The sequence below is a fragment of the Dendrobates tinctorius genome, unplaced genomic scaffold, assembly GCF_039654945.1.
Source record: "Dendrobates tinctorius isolate UK_male_01 unplaced genomic scaffold, ASM3965494v1 ptg000138l, whole genome shotgun sequence".
NCBI lineage: Eukaryota > Metazoa > Chordata > Amphibia > Anura > Dendrobatidae > Dendrobates > Dendrobates tinctorius.
The window spans coordinates 27,900,992-27,918,550 of record NW_027361806.1 but is presented as its reverse complement, the minus strand read 5'-3'; the positions used below and the strand labels follow the sequence as shown (position 1 = coordinate 27,918,550).

The following is a 17,559-nucleotide window of genomic DNA, read 5'->3' as shown; positions in this document are numbered from 1 at the left end:
ATCAACTGATCTCAGGGAGAGCGAAGGAAACTACTGAATAAAAAAGTAACATAAAAGACTTCAGAGGTTGCACAAAATCAAGTGTAACCGGAAATGTAAAGATGCCGCCTCTTCAGCAGCCTCACAACGCTGCCTGCTCTGAATACGGGAGTAGAGAAGATCCTGCTGGCCGGTGGCGCAGGAGCTGAGTCTATAAATAGCGAGCGGGTGACATGAGCAAGCGACACTCAACCAAACCGCAGAGCCTCTCCAGAAGCTTTGCTGCCACCTACTGGCCAACACGCAGGATGCAGCAGTCAGATCTTCCTACGCAACTTCCGATGTTACACAAATACGCTATGTGCACGCTCAGTTTTTTTAATAAATTTTAGTAGCAGAAACTCCAAATCCTCCTAAAAAACCTGCAGGTTCCACTCCAAAAACTCTGCAAGAAGACCCTCATAATAGGCTGATGAAAAAGTTTCACAAAATCTGAGCAAGACCGTGCGCAAAACAACCAAGCCCCAATGTTCAAAGTGCTTTTGGCAATTTTTTTTTGATCGGTATTAAAAAAAAAAAAAAAAAAAAAAAATCATACCTTTCAACTGTATAGGAAAGTGCAGCAGAAAGTACATATGCAGCCAATATAGACCATGGCGTAAGCCAACGCCCAGCCCACCCGCCAGAGAGCGCCAGGCCAGCGCCCAGCCCACCCGCCAGAGAGCGCCAGGCCAACGCCCAGCGCACCCGCCAGAGAGCGCCAGGCCAACGCCCAGCGCACCCGCCAGAGAGCGCCAGGCCAACGCCCAGCCCACCCGCCAGAGAGCGCCAGGCCAACGCCCAGCCCACCCGCCAGAGAGCGCCAGGCCAACGCCCAGCCCACCCGCCAGAGAGCGCCAGGCCAACGCCCAGCCCACCCACGAGAGCGTCAGGTCAACGCCCAGCCCGCCAGAGAGCGCCAGGCCACCAAAGTTCCAATAACACATATATAGCCTGAAAGGAATGCTGGGAGATTTCAGCTCTGGCAGCTGGAAATTGTAAATGCACCTTTGCACCATAGCACAGACTAGAACTCAAGACCAGTTATAAGTTACTTAACTGGTACTACAAAATGATCTTTTTGATGTATTTTATGGAAATGATTGACGGCGGACAAGACAGCAGATTTCAGAACCAGTTATTACTGGTCAATAGGAAATTAGAATTATAAAATCAAACAAACCTTCCCCCACAAAAAATATCCAGCTCCAGCCGGTGACAAAAGCTTTTACGGTTCCTGCTGACCTTTCCAACCTAACAAGAAGGTGTCAGAACTTCCATCTCTCCAGTGAGGATGTGCACAGCCACATGTAAGAAACCGGCTGACAACTAAGCCAGGAGGAAATATGAAAATATCCCCACACCCCAACAACAGTCATCCCCTTTTAATAGGGTAAAGTATAACTTGCTGATCCCTGGGGGATCATCTGTTGGGATCCTGACATCAGCACCACTTGTCTCAGACATTAATATGAATGGCAGAAGGTAAACTTCTAAAATAAAAACTGGGAGCAAAGCCTCAGAACAGCTGCTCCGGATCAAAAAGCACAAAACCGCTGAAGCCAGTGATTGACTGCAGCATGCAGGTGACTAGAAGAGTGCATGATCGTATGACTTGCTAGTCACCTGACTGGCAGAGATCTGGTAGACTTACCAGCAGGCATCGCTTCCAGAGCAGAGCTCTCAGAACGACCTGAGCTGGATCCAAGCGGCATCCGTAAGAGTACGCCTCCATGTCTAATACAGAATTTTCAGACACTCCCTTTACAATGAGCAGCACTACACAAAGTGTCAGTGAACCACGGTCATGGTCGCTTACAGTGGCATGTCAAAGTTTGACCACCCCTGGTCAAAATTACTGTTAGGCTGCGTTCACACGTGGCGTTTCTCGTTTCCGCGGCGGTTTTAACCTCGCGATTTTGCCACGAAAACGTGAAAAATAAGCATCCCATGCATTCCTATGGGATTCCGCAATGCTGTGCTAATGCTGCGGTTTTTACTGCGGTGGAATCGCTTTGCGGTAAAAACCGCAGCATGTGCATTAATTTTGAGGAATCGCGGTGGTCCCGCACCCATAGGAATGTATTGATCTGCTTACTTTCCGCATGTGGCTGTGCCCACCATGCAAAAAGTAAGCAGAACAATTGTGGATGGTACCCAAGGTCCGGAGGAGAGGAGACTGTCCTCCAGGCTGTGGGTACCATATCCCTGTAAAAGATAGAATTTAAAATAAAAAAATATTGCTATTCTCATCTTCCGACGTCCCGCGCAGCCTTCCCGCCTCTCTCCACGCTCTCGTTCCCAGTAATCCTTTGTGAAAATGCCCGCGATGGCGTCCGTTCTCGCGGTCATTCGCGCGACGTCATCGCAAATCACAGCGAGACGTCGCGATCCCGCAAGAACGTACGTCATCGCGGGCATTTTCGCAAAGGATTACTGGGAACGAGAGCGTGGAGAGAGGCGGGAAGGCTGCGCGGGACGTCGGAAGGTAAGAATAACACCATTTTTTAATTTTTTACATTTTATCTTTTACTATTGATGCTGCATAGGCGGCCTCAGTAGTAAAAAGTTGGTCACACTTGTCAAACACTATGTTTGACGAGTGTGACCAATCTGTCAGTCAGTTCTCCAAGAGATGCTACAGATCGCTTGGAAAACGCTAGCATTTTGCAAGCTAATTATGCTTGCAAAATGCTAGTTTTTCCACGGGAAAATCGCGGGAATTTAAAATGCGATTTTCCCGCGGAATGGAATTCCGGAACTCTCGCAGTAATTTCCGCGAGAGTTCCGCTACGTGTGAACTTAGCCTTATTGTGAACAGTTGACCCCTTCACCCCAAGGTTGGTTTGCACGTTAATGACCGGGCCAATTTTTTCAATTCTGACCGCTGTCCCTTGATGAGGTAATAACTGAGCTACCATGGATCCTGGTGAGTTCTTTTCTCGTGACATATTATACTTCATGTTGATGGTAACATTTCTTTGATATAACTTCCGCTTGTGAAAAAAAATGGAAATTTGGTGAAAATTTCACAATTTTCCAACTTTGAATTTTCGTGCCCTTAAATCACAGAGATACGGCACACAAAATATTTTAAGTAACATTTTCCACATGTTTACTTTACATCAGCACAATTTTGGAACCACAATTTTTTTTTTTGCTAGGAAGTTATAAGGGTTAAAAGTTGACCAGCGATTTCATTGTTATAACAAAATTTCAAAGTTTTTTTTTTTTTTTTAGGGACCACCTCACATTTGAAGTGAGTTTGAGGGGTCTATATGATAGAAAATACCCAAAAGTGACACCATTCTAAAAACTGCACCCCTTAAGGTGCTCAAAACCACATTCAAGAAGTTTATTGACCCTTCAGGTTCTTCACAGGAATTTTCGGAATGTTTAAAAAAAAAAAAAAAAAAAATTTAAATTGTTTTTCCACAAAAAATTTACGTCAGATCCAATTTGTTTTATTTTACCAAGGGTAACAGGCGAAATTGGACCCCAAAAGTTGTTGTACGATTTGGCAAAGCTTGGAAGGGAAGGAGCGCCGTTTGACTTTTCAATGCAACATTGGCTGAATTGAGATCAGACACCATGTTGCGTTTGGAGAGTCCCTGATGTGCCCAAACAGTGGAAACCCCCAATTCTAACTCCAACCCGAACCCCAACACACCCCTAACCACAAACCTAACCCTAACACACGCTTAACCCTAACGGGAAAATGGAAATACATTTTTTTAATTATTTTTCCCTAAGGGGGTGATAACGGGGGGTTTGATTTACTATTTATGGCGGTTTTTATGTTTGGCGGCTGTCGCATGCTAAAAGACGCTTTTTATTGTAAAAATAGTTTTTGTATCACCACATTTTGAGAGCTATAATTTTTCCATATTTTGGCCCACCGAGTCATGTGAGGTCTTGTTTTTTGCGGGAAGAGTTGACGTTTTTATTGGTGCCATTTTCGGGCACGTGACTTTTTTTGATCGCTTTTTATTCTGATTTTTGGGAGGCAGAATGAACAAAAACCAGCGTTTCATGTATTTCTTTTATGGGGGTTGTTTATACCGTTCTGCATGTGGTAAAACTGATAAGGCGGTTTTATTCTTCGGGTCAGTACGTTGACAGCGATAACTCATTTATTATTGTTTTCAGGTTTTGGCGCTTTTATATAATAAAAACTATTTTACATAAAAAATAATTTTTGCATCGCTTTATTCTGAGAGCTATAACTTATTAATTTTTTCGCTGATGACGCTTTATAGCGGCTCTTTTTTTGCAGGACAAGGTGACATTTTCAGCGGTACCATGTTTATTTATATCCGTCTTTTTGATTGCGTGTTAGTCCACTTTTTCTTCGGTGGTATGATAAAGCATTTTTTTTGCCTTTAATGGTGTTTACTAAAAGGGTTAACTAGTGGGACAGTTTTATAGGGTGGGTTGTTAAATGTGTACTTTTTTATTTATTGATGGAATATTGATTTTTATTTTATTATTTTTTAAAATATTTTTACAGTTACATTTTTTTTTTCTTTCTTACTTTTACCCTGTGTCCCACTATGGGACACTCATTTTTTGCAGGCTGATCGCTTCTATAGCAGGCAGATCCGCATGCCATATAAGCCGTCAGCGCTGCACTCTGTGCACTGACCTCAGAGACGTCCCTGACCTGCACTGCGCATGACCGGAAGTCTCAGCTCCAGAGACCTGGATGTCGTCATGACTACATCGGGTCTCCATGGCAGCGATGAGGACCCCGCGGGGTCTCCAATCCAAAGGCAGAGGGGCTATCAGCCCCTCTCTTGGCTCCAGAACGCTGTGATCGGTCCGTGACTGCTGATCGCACATGACGTACTATACTGTCCATGGGCATTAAGTCCCAGGGCACATGGACGGGATAGTACGTCAAATGTCACAAAGGGGTTAAACAAGTTGAAGATTAAATGATCTCTAGAAGGGCTAAAGTTACAGATGACATTTCCTTTCCATTTTAGGTAAAAAAAAAAAATGTCCTTCTCACCCCCAATGGTCTCTGTTGTCCTTTCTCATTCTCGGGTCCTCTAACAGAGGCCTGGGAGTTTGAGGCTATGTACCCAAGTATGCAGAAAATTCCTGACTGAAAACTGGACTCCTTCCCAGAAAACACGCGTTTTCTGGAGAGTCTCCAGTCTCATAGAAAAGAGTTAGAAATGCGGATTTTTCCACGAAATTAATGAGCATGCTGCATTTTTTACCGCGATGATTCTTGTAAGCGTTTAAGCATTTTTGCAGGTAAAACCGCTTAAAAAATGCGAACAAAAACGCTTACGTGTGCCCACACACCGAGGGTTCTGCGCAGGGTCTTAGTGGTTCCCAGCATTGCGCTTTTCTGGACAGAGAGCTCAGATGTTGCTCCTGGGATCTGTTGTAGCCATTTTCCCATCTTAGGGGTCACTGCTCCAAGTGCTCCTATCACCACTGGGATCACTGTGGCCTTCACCTTCCACATCTTCTCCAGTTCTCCTCTGAGGTCCTGGTATTTCTCCAGCTTCTCATTCCATCTTTCTGATGTTGTCACTTGGCGCTGCCACATCTATTATCATTGCTGTCTTCTGGTCCTTGTCTACCATCACATTGTCTGGTTGGTTAGCCAACACCCGCTTATCCGTCTGGATCTTGAAGTCCCACAGGATTTAACCCTTTCTAGGGCAGCACGGTGGCTCAGTGGTTCGAATCCCACCAAGGACAACATCTGCAAGGAGTTTGTATGTTCTCCCCGTGTTTGCGTGGGTTTCCTCCGGGCACTCCGGTTTCCTCCCACACTCCAAAGACATACTGATAGGGAATTTAGATTGTGAGCCCCATCGGGGACAGTGATGATAATGTGTGCAAACTGTAAAGCGCTGCGGAATATGTTAGCGCTATATAAAAATAAAGATTATTATTATTTCTTTTTCCACCACTTTTTCTGGGGTCTCCCACCTGGTCTTAGGAGGACTTAAGGCCCCTTTACATTTAGTGATGCACCAGCGATCCCGACCACGATGCGACCAGGTCAGGATCGCTGGTACATCGCTAAATTGTCGCTAGTGAGCTGCCACACAGGCAGATCTCACAGCGACGCAGCAGTGATACAGCGGTCGTTACTTACCCTTCACATGCAGCGATCCTGGCGTCCTCCCGTCCGCGCGTCACTCGTTGGCGCCAGCAGGAAGCGCCCGACGAGAAATGGAGCTGCGCGATCAGCTACAGACAGCAGGGGAGCCGGTCGGAGGTAAGTATCACATGTAGCGATATCGCTGCTGCGTCACCAAATCCGTGATGCTTTAGCGATATCGCTATGTGTAAAACCCCCTTTAGCCCATACGCTGCACAGATGTTCCTGTATACAATTCCCGCTACTTGGTTGTGGCGTTCGGTATACGCTGTTCCTGCTTGCATTTCTGCATTTGCGTGGTGGCCTTTTTCTAGCAGCTGGTTCATCTGCTTTGCCATGAGCACATAATATGAGCTAAACAGAGGAAGAAGTGTTGGAAGAGGTTTATCTGCTTCCCATACAACCGTCTTCTGAAGACAGCCCGACATTGATAAGGCATTGGGCCAAACTAATGCTGGCTGTGGATCCGCTTAGTGTAACCTGACAATCAGTAGAACCTTTAACAGGGCTAGCAATCTTGATCTGTGAATATAAATCTTCATCTTTTACATTTTAAAAATTACAAAAAGGAAAAAGGGCTGATGTAAAAGTTTGTGCACGCTGCATGATTTGTAGCTTGCAGTGCCCCCTTATGAAAGTATCACAGCTTGTAAAGGCTTTTTGTAGCCAGACAAGAGTCTTTCAGTCCCTGTTTGAGGGATTTTCCTCAATTCTTCCTTGGAGAATTCCTCCCGTTCTGTGAGATTCCTGGGGCGTCTCGCTTCCTCTGCTATTATGAGGCTTAGCCACAGATTTTCAATGATGTTCAGATCAGGGGACTGTGAGGGCCTTTGTAAAACCTTCGTCTTGCGCCTTTTGAGGTCGTCTATTGTGGATTGTGACGTGTGTTTAGATCATTATCCATGTGTAGAAGCCATCCTCATCCTTTTCCTCTTTTCACCTTCAGCTTTTTTTTTTTTTTTACAGATGGGGATATGTTTGCTTCAAGAATTTGTTGACATTTCATTGAATCCATTCTTCCCTCTACCTGTGAAATATTCCCCGTGCCGTTGGCTGCAACGCAACCCCATAGCATGACTCATTCACTCCCATGTTTGATCGGCATGATGTTCTTTTTCTGAAATTCTGTGCTCTTTTTCTCCAGTTACGATGATTATTGTGGCCAGGGTTCTTTTGTAACCTCAGCTGTCCACAGGACTTGTTCCCAAAATGCATCAGACTTGTTTAGATGTTCTTTTGCATACTTCTGACCCTGAATTTTATGGTGAGGATGCAGGAGAAGTTTTCTTCTGATGACTCTTCCATGAAGGCCATATTTCTGTAGGTTTTTCTGAACAGTAGAACAAAGTACCACAGCATCAGAGTCTGCTAAATCTTCCTGAAGATCTTTTGCAGTCAAGTGGGGTTTTGATTTGCCTCTCTAGCAATCCAACAATTAGCTATCACTGAAATTTTGCTTAGCCTTCCAGACCTTATCTTGACCTTCACTTTTCCTGGTAACAGCCATTTCTTAATGACATTTCAAACTGAGGAAAGGGCAATTTCAAAACACTTCTCTCTTCTTATAGCCTTCTCCTGCTTTGTGGGCCTCCACCATTTTCATAGTGTTCGGCAGCTGGTTAGAAGATCCCATGGCTGCTGTTTTTTGGCAAAAGGTTAAGGGTATGTGCACCCGTTGCGGATTTGGCTGTGGATTCGCAGCGGATTTGGCCCTGCGGATGCCCAGCAGTTTTCCATGCGGTGTACAGTACCATGTAAACCTATGAAAACCCAAATCCGCTGTGCACATGCTGCAGAAAATTCCACGCAGATTTGCTGAGGTTTATTTTCCGCAGCATGTCAATTCTTTGTGCTGATTCCGCAGCGTTTTTACACCTTTTCCATTATAGGAATCCTCAGGTGTAAAAACGCAGGCAAAATCCGCACAAAATCTGCACTAAGGGTATGTGCACACGCTGCGGATTCTGCTGCGGATCCGCAGCAGATTCTGCTGTGTTGTACAGTAACTTTATTTCCTATGGAAAAAGAAAGCAGTGCACATGCTTCGGATTTTTCCGTGCGTATTTGCTGCGGGTTACAATCCGCAGCATGTCAATTCTTTGTGCGGTTTCACACCTTATCATTATGAGGTGTGAAACTGCAGGGCAAAACCGCAGGCTAATCCGCAGATAAACCGCAGGACTTTTGTCCTGCGGATTTACCTGCAGATTTTTCAACAAAATCCGTACAACCTAAAAAGTACGTGGGCACATGGCCTAAATCCACAGGTAATCTGCCCTAAATCCGCAGGTAATCTGCACTAAAGGTCCCGTCACACCTAGCGACGCTATAACGATCCCGACAGCGATACGACATGACAGGGATCGTTGCCGCATCGCTATGTGGTCGCTATTGAGATGTCAGACAGTCCAATCTACCCAACAACGGAGCAACGATCTAGCGTGTCATAGCGACCTTTGTAACGATGTCGGGAACGCTAATCCCCACCTTGTCTTGCTTCTGAGTCGCTAACGAGGTCGTTAGGCTACGTGTCAAACGTGACGATACAAGGGACTCAGCAGGACATGAGAGACCAAAGAAATGTCCAGACATTTCGGGCACGATCAGCGATACCCGGCAGGGGGGGCGGTCGCTGGTCACTGTCACACACAGCGATCTCGCTGGTAAGATCACTATAACTTCACAGTTCTAGTGACTCAGCAGCGATCTCGCTAGTGATCTCGCTTAGTGTGACAGGGCCTTTAATCCTCAGGTAATCTGCACTAAATCCGCAGGTAATACGCAGGTCATTTTACCTGCGGATTCGGAAAAATCCGCAGCCAAATCCACAACGTGTGCACATACCCTACGGACGCTGGGTTGTTATAGAGCTGGGACATTAGCATCACCTGGCCTTTCCTAATGAGGATAGTGAACAAACCATAAACCTAACAGGCTAATTAAGGTCTGAAACCTTGGTCAAAGTTATCTGAGCGCACAAATCTCCAAGGGTGCCCAAACTTTTGCACTGAACCATTTCCCTTTTTGTAATTTTTAAAATAATAAAAAAAATATCTATATTTATGCCTAAGATGCAAAGGAAACGTGTCATCTGTACCTTTAGCCCTTTTAGAGATCATTTCCTCTTCAACTTGCTGAACTGTTCACAACAACAGTAATTTTGACCAGCGGTGCGCAAACTTTTACATGCCACTGTGACGGCTGCTGGACACAAATACAAGAGATTCCAAGGAGACAGCACAGAAAGTGTCTGAATGATGGGAGTCTGGTACTCGGCTGCTGGCAGACCTTCAGCACGCAGACACCACAATGGCCTTCATTTAGTGCCTGTGACCGGCTGGATGCGTTGAGTACACAGAAAGCTATCACAGGTCCTAGGAGAAGTCACATCTGCTCGGCTGGAAGAACATTTCCAACAGGTCACTGCCCGGAGCTCCTCGCAGTGCATAAAATCACATCCATTGTACAGTAACGGCCACAGACTCCCCACCACAAGTCCACACCACTCCTGCCATGTCTGGTCCCAGCTGTAGGTGGCGCCACAATTGTCGCCTCCAACATTACGCCAGCGCCCCCAGCACAACCCCGCGCACCGCGCCCTGCAGGATGCTCCGCACACACAAGTCTGTTATGACAACTTCCCAAAAGATTAAGTTATGGAGATGAAAACGGCAGATAGCAGGGAAGAAAAGAGGAAATTAATTTACACTCTCAATAAGGAGCGGCCCCGATGTAATTACTGTAATCGCTCTCCGGATCGCGTTACGCACATCTGCGCTGACAAATAAACCGACAGGTGTCACAGGAAACTTTATGCTTTGTAGTCTCACTATAACGAAGGTTATAAGCTCGAGCCGAAAACGTCATCGTTTTACCACTAATAATACCGCTGACCTCTAATAATACCGCCGACCCAGCCTCCACCGCCGCGATCACCAGACTCCCCGACCGCTGAGGGAGGCACAAAGCCATACGTCCGAGGCTGAAGAGGGATGCCGCAGGGCACTGGTCAGGGTCACAGTAACTACATAACTAAACCCAGAAGAGGAATCCCAGGAGGAGCCGTGGATGGCGGTATTACATCAGGTATTATTGTCCCCACTGTGGCACTGAAAGTTGGATTTGATACTCTGCCGATTTTGCAGTTTTCCCACCTACAAAGAATGGAGAGGTCTGTAATTTTTGTCGTAGGTGCACTTCACCTGTGAGAGACAGAATCGTTAAAGAAAATCCAGAAAATCACATTGTAGGATTGTTACATAAATCTGCATTTTATTGCCTGAAATAAGTATTTGATACAAAAGAAAAACAGAACTTAAGGGTTGTGTCTCACAGCTGAAGTGCCCCCACCGGGGCTGTGGAGCGGGCAAGCCAAACCTCTGACCCCTCAATCTTCGTGACTCCACAGCCCCGGTCACTACGGAGCACGTGCAGAAAGTGCAGCACAGATTCGTCTCCGCTCAGAGCAGAGATCCTGGGATCAGGAGCAGCGCCGACATTTATAGGACGGGTCAGAACTTTCCCAATTTATTGTGGAAACATTTACAGCAGATCCTGCGCCCAATGTGTTATATGTTTAAGGCTATGTGCACATGGAGTTTTTTGGCTCTGCGGATTTTGTAGTAAAAACCCAGGGCTGTGGAGTCGGTAAGCCAAACCTGCGACTCCGACTCCTCAATTTCCCTTACACCGACTCCGACTCCCACACATATTGCTTATATTTAAGTGAAAAATTTATTGTAGTACAATGTGAACCTCAGACATTTAATCATTTTTATGATCCCATAATCAAGATATTTAGATAGAACAGAATATATATTGGTGGGTGACAGGACAATTGTGTACAAGATAATTGTGTACGGACTATTGTGTACAGACAATTGTGTACAGGCCAATTGTGTACAATGACAATTGTGTACAAGGCAATTGTGTACAAGGCAATTGCCCTGTACACAATTGTCCTTGTACACAATTGTCCTTGGACACAATTGGCCTGTACACAATTTTCTGTACACAATTGTCCGTACACAATTTTCTTGTACACAATTGTCATGGAACCATATTGGTGTACTACCCGGTTTTCATTCTTTTTGGTACAGATACGATATGGATAGACAGATATAGATAAATGGATAGATAGAGCAGATTTCTATTGAAAACATTATCTATGAGCTCAAAAACCTTTCAGGTGATGCGGTTTTTTAAAAAGATGATCGGCTTTTGCAGCTGAAAAACGTATCCTCAAAAAACACAGGAAAAACGCTGTGTGTGAATGTAGCCTTAGATCAGGAATAGAACAGCCATAGGACATTTCATAACTTTCCCAAATTCCTATGAAAAAATATTCAGCACATCCTGCACTGAACTACTGTACCCAATTTATTATATATTTTAGGAGTCGGAGTTGGTCCATTTTATACCGACTCCACCAAAATGAGCACCGACTCCGACTCCACGACTCCGACACCACAGCCCTGTAAAAACCGCAGATAAATCCTCAAATAAATAAATATATATATAAATATCTATAAATAAATATCTGCGGTTTTGCACCTCAATGGATGAGGCGTAAAACTGCAGCGTTTCTGCACTAAAGAATTGACATGCTGCGGATTGTAAACCGCAGCAAAACCTGCAGCATGTGCAGAGCGTTTTTATTTCCATAGGAAATAAAGGTACTGTACAACGCAGCAGAATCCGCACCGTGTGCACATAGCCTTAGGAGTCGGAGTTGCTCTATTTTATACCGACTCCAACTCCGACCACCAAAATGGACACCGACTCCACAGCCCTGGTACCTACAATAAAAATTACACACCTCTCTATTCTTTGTGGGTGGGAAAACTTGCAAAATCGGCAGCGTATCAAATACTTATTTTCCCCACAGTATGTAACACAGGGATGCAGTTTACTATCTGGGTGCTGCAAGGGGTGGTGTGGGGGTGCATCACCAAGCAGCCTGCATAGTATGGTGGTGCACCACGTGGCGGTATAGTGCGAGCGCTCCCCACCACTTGAAGAAACAGACAGCAGAGGCTCCATTCACACTGACCTCAGTTTCCATTGTAAGAGGAGCCATGACTGATCTGTTCTGGTAAGTGAGCCATAGTGGATAAGGAAAGAGCGGCTGAACCACCAGGCCGTATTGAGGGAGCTAAAATAAAAGATGGTGAGAGCGTCTGGACCCTACTTTGTCACCCAGGGCCCTATTTTCTATAAAGCCTTCAGATGAGGAATCCTATAAATCGTTCCCACACGCTGAAATATCAAAAGTGATGTTATATATAGGAGCCAACTTGCCGGGACGGGCGACATTTGATGCATTTCAGCAGAAAAAAAAAAAAACGCTGGGGTCCACTTTACACAACAACACTCTCGCTTGTCAGTTTGTCAATGAGCAGGGCACTGACAAAAGTAAACACGCCCCGGGGTCACCACCGCTGGGAGGAGAACTTTCCATATACAAATGAACAGTGCGCCGTCTGGCAGACAAAGACACAAATGTCTGCGATCTCCCCCCCCAGACAGAGATGCCTGCTGCACGGAAGGAAAAAGCAAGAAATTCATGTGGAAGATCAGAAGTTTCATTAAAAACATACAGACGCAGGTCCAAACCATCCAGCAGAGGCCCGCGCCGTCAGAGCCTCGCGCCTGGGGCCCGCGCCGTCAGAGCCTCGCACCTGGGGCCCCAAACCAGCTCATCAGGTCCACACTCAAGTCTTGGGAAATCCAATGCTGGGCTCCTCTTGACTATTCATATGAGTTGTTCATGAGATTGGCTGAATCCTGTGTAAAAGCTCCATACAGAGAGAAGCGCTCCTGCTTCTAATATGCTTGAATTTCAAGATCTCTGCTTACTGGTGAGAAAAAAAAAAACAAAAAAAAACACGGCTCACATTTGGAGACTGGAAACCAATGGTAGCGGAGGTACGAGTCCTGGACAGGGCAGAGATGGATGCCGCTCTCGGCCTTCTGAGGAATGCAGACACATTGTAACAAATTCATAGAATTTACATCGGGAAAGGATGAACAGAGGAATGGAGCAGAATGACGTCAGGGGGACGCAGAATACAGAGGGGCCCCAGAGCTGCAAGGCCACGTCCTCATCTACCACATTTCCCATCCTGCAGAAACGTCCCGCGGGCGATCCTGGATAGGAGCGATCACCACACAAAACCGGGGGGTGGGATTATTAATCCAGTAGTCCTTTATCGCCAGGCGTATGAAGCCACGGAGCCAATAACTTCTCCAACTAGGTGCTCTCTCTTCCTAAAGAGTTTTTTGTCAAGATTTAAATAATCATTTTAATTACCTACCAACTCCCTAATTGAAAGGATCCATTTAACTTGCCCACTTGGTCAGTCCGCAAACATGCACTTTGACCAATTTATGACCAGGCCAGAATCGTGTCATTTCGGCGTTTTGATGTGTTTGCTGGAAGAGTACAGTAGGTAGCGACTTCCTCCAACACTTCCTAGCATCTGCGGCTTCATTGCATTTCGGAGGCCCTTTCCCTGAGGTGGGTAGCCAAACCTCCCAGCACCAGAAGGAAGACGTCTGCAGCACATGCCGCTGAGGTCACAAGAGATACATGGCTTGTGGGGGATAATGGAGACGATTGGTCGCACATGGGCATCAGCGCAGGGTCAATGCCCCGTTCATTAGTAACATCCGCACAAGTCACTTTCCCCTATGGTCAGCACACTGTTCTGCTGCTGCCGCGGAGATACAGGACGTTCTGCACCCATGACAGAGTGAGCAGGGCTGTGCAGGCGGCATCAAGCCAAACCACCGACTACGACGCCACAGCCGCGGTCACTACTGAGCATGTGCAGAAAGTGCAGCACAGATTCAACTCGACTAACAGCCGAGAACCTCGGATCAGGAACGGAACAGACATTTATAGGAACTTTCCCAATTCTGGAAACATTTACAGCAGATCCTGCGCCCAATGTGTTATATATTTTATACCGACTCCAACTCAACCAAAATGGACAGCGACTCCACGACTCCGACTCCACAGCCCTGGGAGGGAGGGCAAAGTTGAAACTCCAAATTCACGACGACAGTGACTGCGCCAGTGTGAGCTTCACGGCCAGTCACACCTCAGCGGGCACAGCAATCACTGCCCTCCCTGCGAAAAGACTGCCCTGCTTACAACCAGGTGGGAAAAATGTTTCTTCACAGCGAAAATTCCTAAATGTGACCGAGCCACTAATGGGGGGGGGACTATGCGGGTGGGCACGCCGCAGTCTGCTAAGCAGAGGACTAGACTACACGCCTCGGACACATTCCCAAATATCGAGGTAGACTGAAAAGTTGTAGCCGAGCAGTCAGAAGACACACCGGGGACAAAAGGAAGATATTCAGACTCCTATACTGTTAATATTCTACAATTTATTACTAACTGCATCAATTGTGGCATATTTCGAAGGAATTTACACAACTTTAGAAAATGTGATAAGTATATGTTCAGTTCTATCGATATTACTGCGCTCTAATGTACAAGAGGCTTTAATGAAAGCATCAGAGGTCACAGGCTCCACAGCAAACCTGAACTACGGTGCTGAGCAGGTGTGTAGTGTGTATCTGCCCCAGGAAACAATGTGCATACAATAGTATCACAGCCACACTGTATAGTACCTGTACACAGCAGCACAGGAGGCAGCTCACTACATACACCACAGCCACACTGTATAGTACCTGTACATAGCAGCACAGGAGGCACCTCGCTACATACATCACAGCCACACTGTATAGTACCTGTACACAGCAGCACAGGAGGCACCTCGCTACATACATCACAGCCACACTGTATAGTACCTGTACACAGCAGCACAGGAGGCACCTCGCTACATACATCACAGCCACAATATATATTACCTGCATACAGCAGCACAGGAGGCAGCTCGCTACATACATCACAGCCACAATGTATAGTACCTGTACACAGCAGCACAGGAGGCACCTCGCTACATACGTCACAGCCACAATGTATATTACCTGCATACAGCAGCACAGGAGGCAGCTCGCTACATACATCACAGCCACACTGTATAGTACTTGTACACAGCAGCACAGGAGGCAGCTCACTACATACATCACAGCAATACTGTATAGTACCTGTATACAGCAGCACAGGAAGCGGCTCACTACAAACATCAGGGCTGTAACTATAACTAATACTGAACATCGGCTATAATTAAAGATTTATCACTGCCACAAATGTGAATGCTGTACTATATAGTGTAGCCAGATTTCTGCTGCGGTTCTTCTTATCTGGTTGTGACATATGGCCGCGATCGTGAGACGCTGCCCCTATAGACGCAGCCGCACATCCCCCGGAGACGCTGCCCCTATAGACGCAGCCGCACATTCCCCGGAGACACTGCCCCTATATACACAGCACAGCCATACATCCCCGGAGACGCTGCCCCTATATACACAGCACAGCCATACATTCCCCGGAGACGCTGCCCCTATAGACGCAGCCGGACATCCCCCGGAGACGCTGCCCCTATAGACGCAGCCGCACATTCCCCGGAGACACTGCCCCTATATACACAGCACAGCCATACATCCCCGGAGACGATGCCCCTATATACACAGCACAGCCATACATCCCCCGGAGACGCTGCCCCTATAGACGCAGCCGCACATCCCCCCGGAGACGCTGCCCCTATAGACGCAGCCGCACATCCCCCCGGAGACGCTGCCCCTATAGACGCAGCCGCACATCCCCCCGGAGACGCTGCCCCTATAGACGCAGCCGCACATCCCCCCGGAGACGCTGCCCCTATAGACGCAGCCGCACATCCCCCCGGAGACGCTGCCCCTATAGACGCAGCCGCACATCCCCCCGGAGACGCTGCCCCTATAGACGCAGCCGCACATCCCCCCGGAGACGCTGCCCCTATAGACGCAGCCGCACATCCCCCCGGAGACGCTGCCCCTATAGACGCAGCCGCACATCCCCCCGGAGACGCTGCCCCTATAGACGCAGCCGCACATCCCCCCGGAGACGCTGCCCCTATAGACGCAGCCGCACATCCCCCCGGAGACGCTGCCCCTATAGACGCAGCCGCACATCCCCCCGGAGACGCTGCCCCTATAGACGCAGCCGCACATCCCCCCGGAGACGCTGCCCCTATAGACGCAGCCGCACATCCCCCCGGAGACGCTGCCCCTATAGACGCAGCCGCACATCCCCCCGGAGACGCTGCCCCTATAGACGCAGCCGCACATCCCCCCGGAGACGCTGCCCCTATAGACGCAGCCGCACATCCCCCCGGAGACGCTGCCCCTATAGACGCAGCCGCACATCCCCCCGGAGACGCTGCCCCTATAGACGCAGCCGCACATCCCCCCGGAGACGCTGCCCCTATAGACGCAGCCGCACATCCCCCCGGAGACGCTGCCCCTATAGACGCAGCCGCACATCCCCCCGGAGACGCTGCCCCTATAGACGCAGCCGCACATCCCCCCGGAGACGCTGCCCCTATAGACGCAGCCGCACATCCCCCCGGAGACGCTGCCCCTATAGACGCAGCCGCACATCCCCCCGGAGACGCTGCCCCTATAGACGCAGCCGCACATCCCCCCGGAGACGCTGCCCCTATAGACGCAGCCGCACATCCCCCCGGAGACGCTGCCCCTATAGACGCAGCCGCACATCCCCCCGGAGACGCTGCCCCTATAGACGCAGCCGCACATCCCCCCGGAGATGCTGCCCCTATAGACGCAGCCGCACATCCCCCGGAGACGCTGCCCCTATAGACGCAGCCGCACATCCCCCTATATATAGACGTCGCGGCCTGGACGTGGCTCAGTCCTCGGTGTTTCCCAGCTGTCGCCCCCGCTCGCTGCTCCCCATGTCCGGGGCCTCCAGGCCGCACTCACCGCTCTCTATCTCGTTCCCCTTCTTGGCGGTGGCGGCGTTCCCCATGGTCGGGCGCTGTCTCCTGGGGCCGCTGCCCGGCTCTGTCCGTCTCTCGGCTCCGCTCCGTCCAGCAGCCGCCGCCACAAGTCTACAGGGCAGCGACTAGAACGGAGTTGATTTTTTGTGGGAATGACGTCACCGGAAGGGGCGGGGCCTCCTCCAGACCAGAGGAGACCTGAGCGCAGGAAGCCGCGCTGTACTGAGGCTGCGGGAGAAGAGGGAAACCATGGAGCCGTGTACCGAGGGGAGAGAGGGCACAAGACGCAGTGCGAGGATGGATGACGGAAAGAGACGATGCTCCTTGAGTGGGGCTTTATGGAGAAGGGGGGGGATGACGAGGGGCTGTGCGGAGGAGTGGGGGGGATGAAGAGGGGCTGTGCGGAGGAGTGGGGGGATGACGAGGGGCTGTGCGGAGAAATGGGGGATGACGAGGGGCTGTGCGGAGAAGTCGGAGGATGACGAGGGGCTGTGC

At 48.5% G+C, this 17,559-nt stretch overlaps 1 protein-coding gene across 1 annotated transcript in view; it reads right to left on the bottom strand.

Annotated features, from left to right (window-relative positions):
- Window positions 1–17,307, bottom strand: part of PRKACB (protein kinase cAMP-activated catalytic subunit beta) — a 44,544-nt gene extending 27,237 nt beyond the window's left edge. Inside the window, exon 1 of the mRNA XM_073544897.1 lies at window positions 17,048–17,307. Coding sequence (XP_073400998.1) covers window positions 17,048–17,093 — 46 coding nt within the window. The 5' untranslated portion in view covers window positions 17,094–17,307. The remainder of the gene's footprint in view (window positions 1–17,047) is intronic.
- Between the last annotated feature and the right edge of the window lie 252 nt (window positions 17,308–17,559).